This window comes from Nilaparvata lugens, chromosome 2, assembly GCF_014356525.2.
Source record: "Nilaparvata lugens isolate BPH chromosome 2, ASM1435652v1, whole genome shotgun sequence".
NCBI lineage: Eukaryota > Metazoa > Arthropoda > Insecta > Hemiptera > Delphacidae > Nilaparvata > Nilaparvata lugens.
Genome location: NC_052505.1, coordinates 84,625,345 through 84,637,482, shown reverse-complemented (window position 1 = coordinate 84,637,482; position 12,138 = coordinate 84,625,345). Strand labels below are relative to the sequence as shown.

Below are 12,138 nucleotides of genomic sequence, written 5' to 3'. Positions count from 1 at the left end.
ATGTAGTAAATTAGTCTCTGTCTTTGACTCCATTGTAAAAGTCAAAATAGTCATTCAGACTATTAAAGCACTCATTCATTAAAAATACTTTCAGTCTCTGCTTGAACTCATACATCCTTGCAATCTCCCTCATCTGAATTGGTACGGTAGTACATACATCCTTCTTTCAACCTACCTGGTATATCTTTCTACCAATATAACTGGGTTTCTATGTATTATAATCACCCCGACACATATTATTATAGTGGGGTATCATAATTAGAACTAAGTTTAGTATTAGCAACTTTTGTATATATAATATAATAATTATTTATATGTTTTGTCAATAAACTCCTGTGGTTGCAATTCATTGACAATCAGAGAAATTATTATGTATAATGTGTGTTGACAGGCGCTGGTATACCTTCACAGCAACCACTGTATGCACCGAGACATCAAGGGTCACAACATATTGTTGACCGAGGAGGGAAATGTGAAGTTGGTGGACTTTGGGGTGTCCTCCCACCTGCAGGCCACAATGGGCCGCCGTAACACCTCTGTCGGAACACCCTATTGGATGGCACCTGAGGTCACTATTCAATCAAATTCATTTTCACACATTAATTAATTCAAAACATATTTCTACAAATTAAATTTCACAGACCATACAAATACAATTCACTGAATTTATTCATATTCATATTTATTTATTGATTCAGGCTCAACACCTCTCACGGAACACTCTAAAGGATGCCAACAAAGGTCACATATCAATTGAAATTTCATTCTCATAAATCATACAAATTAATTTCAAACGTACAATCCAAATTCATTTTCACAGACAATGCATTGAATTTATTCATATTCATATTTATTGATTGATTTAGGCTCAACACCTCTGACGGAACACCCTTTTAGATAGCACCTGAGGTCATTCTTCAATTGAAATTTCATTCACATTCATTCCACAAACATTACAAATTAATTTCAAACGTAAATTTCAAATTCATTTTCACAGTCGTTACAGATACAATGCACTGGTTTTACAAATTCAAATATTCTAATTTATTCAAGTACACTGTGGATAAACAGATGAATGCCTTCCCTACTGATATGATAAACCATATGTTTTCGTTGTCATTGATTCATTCATAAATATCAAATGTTGTTGATCCGTTACTAGTAGAAAGTCATGTTCAATTTTATTTGATTAAAGCTCTACAAATGAAGAGTTTACTTATTTCAATTTAAATCAAATAAAAATGCCGACAAAGAAAAAGACAAAAACGATTGAAAACCGTAACTACGAAGAAGATAAGATGGAATCACATATTGACAAGTTTCTCAAGCCAAAGGAATTATCTATCGACCCAGATTAGCCTACGGCAGAGAGAGAGTGGAAACATTGGAAAAAGACGTTCGAAAATTTCTTAGAAGGAACGACAACCAAAGACAAAATAAAATATTGGTAAACTTCTTATCACCTGCTTTATACGAAATTGTGGAAAGCTATACTTCATATGAAGAAACTATATCCATGTTGGAAGATATGTTCGTTAAACCGAAGAACGAAATTTATGCACGATACTGCCTTGCTAATGCAAAACAACAAATAGGTGAGTCCATTGATCACTACTATTCTGAACTAAAAAGATTAAGCTTATCATGTAACTTCACTAGAGTGTCAGCCGAAGAAAACAAAAACGAGCATATTAGAGATGCTCTTGTTTCAGGGTTATGTTCTATTGAAATTAAAGAGAAACTTTTTCAACAAGGAGATTTGAGTCTACAAGAAACCGTTTCCCAAGCACGTGTTCTTGAATCCGCAAAAACATATGCCGACTCCTTTAAAAGTACTTGTTATACAAACTCTGTTGAAGAAAATAAAAACATAAGCTTGAGTGAATCTTTCTCAGATGTTAATGCTGTAACCCAAAATCGACAGGCAATTGTAGAGAAATCCGTTCAATGCCAACGTTGCGGATATAAAAAACACTCAAATTCTCAAGAATGTCCTGCAATAGGAAAGACTTGTCATAAATGTTCCCGAATTGGACACTCTTCCCATGTGTGTAAAAGTAAAACGCTCAAAGAAAAACTAACTACGTCAACTATTACTGCAGCTGGTATAGCCAGTAATCTTTCTAAAGCTACAATTATTGTTTCGGTGAATGGAATAAATACACCAGCTCTTATTGATACCGGAAGTGTTGCCAGTTTTATTGATGAAAAATTTGCAAAAACAAATAAATTTAAAACTGCATCAGATTCTTGTTTTATAAGATTTGCATCTGTTCAACATAACACCGCTACAAAAGCATGTGTTTATAGCAATATTGTGTACAAAGGAAATGAATACAACAATATTAAACTCTTGGTATTAGAAGAATGCTGTTGCAATGTGATACTTGGTCACAATTTTTTGATGAATCACTCTACAATAAGTTTAGCATTCAATGGTAATAAACAGCCTCTTGTAATAGATAATAATTCTACAACCACACCACCCTTGAAAGATTGCCTCTTGGTGGAGGCCATGATAAAACCATGTTCCCTTTTCAATGACTTGACTCCCGATTGCCACCCAATAACTACCCGATCCAGAAGACACCCACAAGATGACTATGAATTCATGAAGAATGAGGTCAATCGCCTCCTTACAGAAGGAATAATTGAGGAAAGCCAGTCCAGTTGGCGTGCCCAGCTTTCATTGTAACCAATGAACAGAAGAAACGAATGGTCATAGACTATTCACAGACTATTAATAAATTCACAAATTTAGACGCATACCCTCTCCCATTGATCGAAGATCTTGTAAACACAATTGCCAAGTACAACTTTTTTAGTACTGTAGATTTCAAGTCAGCTTACCATCAAATACCGATTCTTGAGAATGAACGACATTACACTGCCTTTGAAGTAGGCCGAAAACTTTATCAGTTCAAACGAATACCATTCGGAGTAACCAATGGAGTAGCTGCCTTCCAACGTACAATAAACGGACTTATAGAAAGAGAGAATTTGAACGACTGCTTTGCCTATTTGGATGATGTTGTCATTTGCGGTTCAGATCAAGAAGAACATGACAGAAATCTTAAGAAATTTCAACAAGTAATTGAATTGTATGGCTTGACTATAAATGAAGAAAAATGTAAATTTTCAAAAAAATCATTGAAGTTCCTTGGGTATGAGATAAAACATGGAGAAATTAAACCTGACCCAGAACGCCTTGCACCACTCATGAACTTTCCACCCCCAAGAAATGCTAAAGAAATGAAACGACTCATGGGATTACTGGCTCATTACTCCCGATGGATTAAAAACTTTTCTCAAAAGATTCACCCCCTTGTCCACATACAGAAATTCCCTATATCTCAAGATCAGATGGAAACTTTGGAATTGTTGAAAAATGAAATTGCTTCCGCGGTACTGCTCTTTGTTGATGAAAATGTACCATTCATAATTGAGACAGATGCATCAGATTTTGCAATTGGTGCAACATTAACACAAAATTCTCGACCAGTAGCCTTTTTCTCACGAACTTTGTCCCAAAGTGAAACCAGGCATTCAGCTGTTGAGAAAGAAGCCTATGCCATTGTGGAGTCTATAAGAAAATGGAGACACTATTTACTACGAAAACAATTCACTTTGATCACTGACCAAAAATCAGTCACATTCATGTTTGGCACTCAACACAATAGAAAAATAAAAAATGAAAAGATACAAAGGTGGCGCCTAGAATTATCTGAATACAAATTCAACATAGTCTACAGACCTGGAAAAGAAAATGCACCAGCTGATGCACTCTCTCGTATATGTATTACAGCTGGTTGTTCAACATTGAACTCAGCTTTGGCAAAATACCATGATGAACTTTGTCACCCTGGTGTAACTCGTTTCTACCACTGGCTCAGAATGAAAAATCTCCCCTATACTGTAGATGATGTAAGGAAAATTTGCTCCAATTGTGCAATTTGCTCTGAAATAAAACCACAGTATATGAAGACAAAAGGAAATCTCATAAAGGCAACAAAACCTTTTGAACGAATTAATATGGACTTCAAAGGACCCGTACAATCAAAAACAAGAAATAAATACCTACTGGTGATGGTTGATGAGTACTCAAGATTCCCTTTTGTATTTCCTTGTCCAGACATGACTGCGAGAACAGTCATAAATTGCCTGGTCTCATTAATATCAATGTTTGGCCTTCCAAGCTATATTCACACAGACAGAGGAACATCCTTCATGTCAACTGAGTTGAAGAGCTTTCTTGGCTCAAAAGGGATAGCAACTAGTAGATCAACGCCTTACAATCCGAGAGGGAATGGTCAAGTAGAGCGATATAATGGAATTATATGGAAAGCAATAACACTAGCTCTAAGATCACGAGGACTTGATTCAAATCGATGGGAGGAAGTGTTGCCTGATGCACTTCACTCTATTCGATCTCTTTTGTGTACTACAACAAATTGCACCCCTCATGAACGAATGTTCCTACACATGAGATCCTCAACAAATGGACAGTCACTACCATCTTGGCTAATGAGCCCAGGACCAGTTTGGCTGAAGAAAATGAACCGAAATTCAAAGCAAGATTCATCAGTAGAAGAAGTTGAATTGATTGAAGCAAACCCAGAGTATGCTCACATTCGTCGCCCTGATGGACAAGAGTCCACTGTGTCGCTCCGTCATCTTGCCCCTAAGATAACACGAAAATCTAGCCGGGTAGAATGATATGATAAACCATATGTTTTCGTTGTCATTGATTCATTCATAAATATCAAATGTTGTTGATCCGTTACTAGTAGAAAGTCATGTTCAATTTTATTTGATTAAAGCTCTACAAATGAAGAGTTTATTTATTTTTATTATGTTTAGTAGTTTTGCAGTAGGATAATGATGATATCCTTCTGGAGAACGACTGGTATAGGTACAACGTATTTGCTAGTAGGACTAGCAGCTTGTGAAGGAAAACTTGAGATCAAATTATTTTTAAAACATGATTTTAACTATAGAGACATATTAGCCTACTTATTGCTTTATTGTAGTTGAACTAATCGATCTTATTATTCAACTTATCGCTTGAATGTTTCTCCATTCTTAATGGTCCTGTAAACTAATTCTTTATTGCTGTATATATGCCTGTAAATCCTGTATACATTCTTTATTGCTTCGTTTGGAAATAATACAAGGGCTTGAGTTAAATTATTATCTGATTCTATGGAGTCATGTGTAAGATATGATCATGATTAAATTTTTTGGGGTATTCTAGTGGTCTCCCTTACAACGGGAATAGCTGTCGCCTACCTGACACCAATTGCTTCTCCCCTAGTCACAATTGCCTATTTTGCACAACAATACTTGTGTTTCTAATCAGAGTAGAATAAACTTACTTTTTTATGTATTTTTCACGGATATATTCGACTGTATGTCGTGTGAAATACATAAGAAATTGTGAAAGTGTGTTAATACATCGCAGCTCGTAATGGATCGAGATACCATCATCAATAAATCTGTCTCAATAAGACGATAAATCTCTATATCTTTATTTTTTTATGTGATGACTTGGCATAGTTTGGACAGTCCACTCTAGTAATGTTCATTTTACCACGAAAAACTAGGAAAACTGTGTGAACATCTTACTTGAAAACTGTGTGAAAATTTATTCAGTTGGAAAAATTGGGTAGGCCTAATTGATTGATCAAATCTCAAATTCCTATTTTCATTCTCATCCAACAATAATAAAACATTTATATTATTTCAAAATGTATATATTTAAATATAATTATTTTTATCATTTTTGTATCCTTAGTTTTTCTCTCCCAATCAGTGCTACTTTGTAAAAATTATAAATAAATAAATATTTTTGACAACAATTCTGAGTTTTGTCAAAAACGTGTGTGAATTTGTTCAGGTGATAGCCTGCGAACAACAACTAGACTCGTGGTACGACGCGCGTTGCGACGTCTGGTCGTTGGGTATCACGGCAATCGAGTTGGCCCAGGGCGACCCCCCTCTCAGCGACCTGCACCCGATGCGTGCCCTCTTCCAGATCCCCCGCAACCCGCCTCCTCTCCTGGAGCGCACCGACTGCCCCCTCCTCGCTGACTTTGTGGCCGAGGTGCTAGTCAAGGATCTCGAACTGCGACCCTTCGCCAAAGAGCTGTTGTCTCATCCACTGCTGAAACGGGGGGCGGTTTCTGCCCAAAAGGTACAATAATTGCAAATTTTTCACTCAGTGTAAATTGTTATTTTGAGAAGTGAAAGTGACATAACCTAGACCTACATTCCGATTTTGAATATTTATTATAAATAGTCCATCATATTTTGTAGTATAGTTGAAGTGACTATAATGATGTCCACTTTATAATGGCAGTGAAGGAAAATAAAGATAACAACGTTGCCGATCTTCCTTGTCACTGCCTTCTATAGAGGATTGCTGTAAATCTCATATAGTATTAACTGTTAATTCCTGTTTAAAATTATCAATAATATTCTATTCGCCAAGAAAATATTGAAGTTTTTCAATGATTGAACAACGATTTTTTATAATCATATTATTGTTTGTAATAAAAAATTGTTGAAGCTAATTTAAGGTAGATTTAATGAATCTACCATGACAGACCTTTTATTGTGTGAGAACTCATCTCACATTTTGAAAAAAGCTCTTTTTTGAAAAAAAAATTAGCTTAGCAAGAAGGAGGTCATCTAAAAAGGTATCAAAACCCTCTTTCTACAGGAGAAAATTAAAATCCAAAGTGAAATGCTGTAAATCACCCTGAGGACGTCTGCCACTGCAAATATTGACAACAGGATTAAAAGCTGTATGGGGATGAGAGCCACTATATCCAAAAGTTATTTGCCAGTCCAGGATAATAATGATATTCTATTCATTAGCATTTGAATCAATCCAATTTCTCATCAGTTTCCATTTGTAGAATAGTTATTTGTGCAACTAGTGCACAATCATTTGTAGTCATCAATTTCCATTTGTAGAATAGTTATTTGTGCAACTAGTGCGCAAAGTGACAGTTTGCTGCACCGAAAGAAACGTTTACGCCCGAGCCGTAGGCGAGGGCGGAATGGTTTCTTGAGTGCAGCAGAGGAACTTTGCGCACGTATTTCACATTAAATTTTTCCTACGGTTACCATTGAATATGAAAAATGGGTAATTATGGGTAAAATTCCCTGAAATCCATCAAATGTTTTTCTGTATAATTTTATTATTAATAAAAACATTAATTTATTTAAAATTGAATAATGTAGTAGTAAATGAATGAAGGCGGCTGTCACTCATGTGGTGGCTGTCGCTGGCATCCACTGTTGTCCACTGCCTTCATATTATTATAACGTGCAACAAAACACTATACCACAGTTACCAACTTAATTTTGATTTTGCTGCACTGGTGCTCCATATAACCTACTAACTATTTTGCGTTGCCATGTTGCAAATCTGGAGTGCAGAAAAATTTTTTCCCGCACTAGAGCGGAAAAGTGATTCTTTGCGTTCTGTAATCAGTGCAGGAATGGCCACTTTTCAAGGTAACTGTAGGAAAAAATATTTACTCATTTATTCAACACTAATTTCCCAAAAAAAAAACAGAAATACCATTACAAGAAATACCTCATATTCCACAATGGAATAACGAGAATGAGCCATAAGAATGTTTTCTAAATTTCCAACGAACATTTTTCCTCTCATTTCATATCAGCTACTCATTCTCAAGTTTCATTTCATTTATTCATCATTTCTCTATTAATCCATTCATGAAATAATCACAAATAGAAACGTTTGTACTCTACTATCATTCATCCCTCATCATCACGAAGGCTTAAAATGCTTGTAGAAAGTTGCCTATGTAAATTAATTTCCATAAATTGGATCTATTGTCACTTTTCCAGGTGGATTTCACCCATCATGCCATGGTCAATTTGAATGTACTGTAATTGTTTTAGGTGAGAACGGAACTGCAGGCAGAAATCAAACGTCAACGAGTGAGTGGCCGTTGCCCACGTCAGGCTGAGGTCACCACCAAGCATGGCCAACTCAAGTCTGATCGCAAGGCCATGCCTAGGAAAATGTACTTTGACGATCTGGCTGCTCTCGACAGTCTTTCTGAGGTAAATTATAATTCAAACTGCCGGTTGCCCCAAAAGCCGGTTGAATTTCAATCATGATAAACTTTACGATAAACGATCAGAGAAGCGTTCTTTTTACTTTCCTTGCCCTATTACCATAGGTAAGGAAAGTATTGCTTTCCGAAAAAAATTAAGGTACCCCAATTTCTAAATTTCTATACGTTTGAAGGTCCCCTGAGTCGAAAAAACTGGTTTTTGGGTATTGGTCTGTATGTGTGTGTGTGTATGTGTGTGTGTGTGTGTGTGTGTATATGAGTGTATGTGCGTCTGTGTACACGATATCTCATCTCCCAATTAACGGAATGACTTGAAATTTGGAACTTAAGGTCCTTTCACTATAAGGATCCGACACAAACAATTTTGATCATATGCAATTCAAGATGGCGGCCAAAATGGCGAAAATGTTGTCAAAAACAGGGCTATTCGTGATTTTCTCGGAAACGGCTCCAACGATTTTGATCAAATTCATACCTAAAATAGTCATCGATAAGCTCTATCAACTGCCACAAGTCCCATATCTGTAAAAATTTCAGAAGCTCCGCCCCATCAATGCAGATAGATTCCCAATTATCAGGCTTCAGATACAATTATAACAAAAAAAACTGGAGTAGATTGAGCATGAAAATCTCTACAATTAATGTTCAGTAACATTTTCACCTAAAATTGAAAATAAGCTTTAAATTCGAGAAAATGTGATTATTCAATTGCAAATTATTGTTGATTCTATCAAATCATTCACTATGAAGAGATAGCAGACCTCATGTATGTCTCCAGCGTTATTGCCCTGTCACCAGCTGGCTCAAATATTTGAATAGTAGACTTGAGATGCGCGGGAACACTAGCGTCAGTAATCAATTATCATAACGGGAAGGAAAGTTGTGTGAGTGCGCCACACCAGATTTTTGGATAGCCTTCTCTAATTGGTTTTCGTGATATAAATCATGATTAAAATTCAACCTGATTTTGTGCAACCGGGCCTGAGAGTCACTTTCTCCAAAGTTAGTTTGACTATTAAACCCTTTTAGAGCCGTTTGCACAGTATAAATTGCTAAACTCGATTAAGTTAATCTAGTTTAAGTTAATCTGAAAGTTTAAACTTAATCGGTTTTCTCAGTGCATTTACTAATCCAGTTTAATTTAACTGGTTTAGCGTTAAGTTGGTAATAGAATGTCATCGTTCATAATATCATAAGGCTGATTTTTACAGGAAATTTGTTAATTGTTTACAAACCATCAGTACTATTTCCTTGTTCAAAATCCACAAAGCTGTAAGCTGTATGAAAATAAAAGTGAAAAGCAATCAAGAAATTATTCAAAAAATGCTATATTACTATTAGATACAAACTTAAGTTATATTTAGTTGGCACCAAAAAATATATTTTAGAATGTAAGATAAAAAAGTTATTTTGTTACGCTTAAATCTACTATGATCTTCCTCGTTTATTAGAAATCTCTCGAAAGCAAAATATCTCAGTTATGTGTTATTAAAAACATGTTTTCTGATCAAAGACCACTGATAAAAATTGTCTTATTTTCTATCAAGTGTTTTATTTAATCAAATACTAAATTGACACTTGCTTTACTCAAGCAAAACCGTTAAAAAATTCTCTATCATCCCAGAAATTTAAATAAATATTTTTTTCCCCAATTTCCTCAGTTCCAAAATTTCTTTGCAGTCATCTCTATCAATCGCATTAAAAACTTCTATCAATTCCTGTCAATTCTATCAATAATGATTCACTATAACCTAAATAATTATTATCGTCTACAGAAGCATTAAAAACAACCGTCGAAAAATAATTTACTATCAGCTGTTTCCCCATGAAATCTTTACAGATGTCAAGTTAATCCAAATTATTTTTAATTAACCTCCTGCTTTGAAGGTTTAAACTTTCCCAAAGTTTAAACTCAATACAGGGTTTAAAGGTCTTATACTGTGCAAACGGAGTTTTAGTTTAAACAAAAAAAAATCCAGATTTGGTTTAAGCTTTAGCTTAAACTTACACTGTGCAAACGGCCCTTAATCAATGTATGCTTGCATTTATTATACAGTAGTGTTTCTCAACGTTTTTTGAGATCCTTGAGGTAATTTTCTAATTTAATATAGACTTTAAAATATTTTAAATTTTAATCGTTTATTTGACTTTTAAAAAGTTATCCAAATTTGGGAGAGAAATACTACAAGGAGTATCCTTAGTTTTTCTCTCCCATTCAGTGCTTTCTTGAAAATAAAAATAAAATTTAAATTAAAATAGATGAGTTCTCCACTCTTATTTCAGGCTACTATTCAATTAAAATTAATCTATTCTATTCTTCCAAGTAAATCAATAAATGTTTATTAAAAAATAGATTTGTTGTTTAAAAGAGTGGCTGCAAAGATAGATCGGTTTTGGCCGCTATGGCGAGGTTTAGCATATACCTGCACTGTCCTGGAAGGTTTCATTCTATTCCAGATCCAATGAGAGATCTATTTGCTAGATTCTGTTTTCGAAATGGTATATCCAAAGATATATAGTTTTTGGCCGCTATGGCGAGGTAACGTTCAACATACCTGTCACTGTCCGGGAGGTTTTATTCTATTCCAGATCCAATGAAAGATTCATTTGCTAGATTGTGTTTCCAGAATGGTATATCTAAATCAAACATTGAAAATCCTGAATTCGGAATTTGTTACTTTTGACACAGTGTTTACTGAGATGTAATGATATTCATTTATTCATAATGAATAATAATTTATTCATTATTCAGAAAGATTTAGTCAACTAATATAATTTGGAGAAAAACAACATGAAGATAAAGATGAAGTTGTTAATGAAACATGCTTGTATTTTTCTCGAAATAGAATTTTATTTGTGATTGTTGATTAAATCTTTGTGTTATCATTATGTGGAATTTGTACTTTGTATCCGTTAGAATTCTTGTGTAATGAGTTTTAGCCTTGCAATGTAAACTCTCATGGAAACGAGCAACATAAATATTATTTGAATAAATATTAATATAAATTGTTTCTTCGTAGTTTTTATTTTTCATTTATAGCCTACTTCATACCCTTTGATTTCATCTCGATCTATATATTATTGGATTAGTTTTCTCTTCCAATTTTCAGGATGCCATAGTGGAGCAACTGCAGCAAAGATATGATATGAACCAAATTTACACATACATCGGAGATATTCTAGTCGCTGTCAACCCATTTGCTAATTTGGGATTATATACCAGTAATGTAAGTAGGTCTTTTTCTTCGTAATATAGTTATAATATTGTCATACGTTGAATGTATATGAGGAATAAATATTCATGTGCTAGAAAACACATCGATTACTGAATGGTATTATATTTCAATTATACAGAAAACGCTAAACGATATAGAATATAATGCATGCTGTATTATACACAATTTGAAATAACTTACATTTTATGAAGTCACTAGAAAAGCGTAGGTTGCCCGTACGCTACTGCAATTTAAACCATTTTTTCGTGACTAAGGCTCGGTTTACAAAAGCCTGTTAAATTTAATCATGATTAAATGTCACTAAAACCAATCAGAGAAGTCTTTGTAGAAAAGAAGTCACCTCTGATTGGTTCTCGTGGTACTTATTCACGGCTAAAATTCAACATGATTTTGTAAAGCCGGGCCTAAGTCATCTATAGCTAACTATCCAATGAATTTCATAAAAATATGAACTGAAGATTAAATGCTTCAGTTTTTACTGGAAACCTTCCATTCTTGACAAATGATAACCAGGAATATTATATATATATATAACAATAACGAAATAACTACACCTTTTCCAACTGTATTTGAGAAAGTATCAAATGTAATTGAGAATATTCATTTGTATTTGAGAAAACGTCAGATGTAAATAAGAATAGTCAATTGTCTTGAGAAGTCATCACTCTTGTAATTGAGAATAGTGAATTTTATTTGAGAAAGTGTCATTTCAATTTGAAAACGAGAAGTTGTCAGTTGTAATTGGGAAATGATTTCAAAAACCAGTAATTCCAGTACTTATATTT

The 12,138-nt window shown here is 34.4% G+C and overlaps 1 protein-coding gene across 3 annotated transcripts in view; it reads left to right on the top strand.

Moving 5' to 3' along the window:
- Positions 1 to 12,138, top strand: part of LOC111053284 (myosin-IIIa) — a 78,981-nt gene that overhangs the window by 20,262 nt on the left and 46,581 nt on the right. For all 3 annotated transcript variants that reach the window (XM_039421948.1, XM_039421946.1, XM_039421947.1), the window contains exons 4-7: positions 392 to 568; positions 5,897 to 6,193; positions 7,939 to 8,103; positions 11,228 to 11,344. In XM_039421948.1, coding sequence (XP_039277882.1) covers positions 392 to 568; positions 5,897 to 6,193; positions 7,939 to 8,103; positions 11,228 to 11,344 — 756 coding nt within the window. The remainder of the gene's footprint in view (positions 1 to 391; positions 569 to 5,896; positions 6,194 to 7,938; positions 8,104 to 11,227; positions 11,345 to 12,138) is intronic.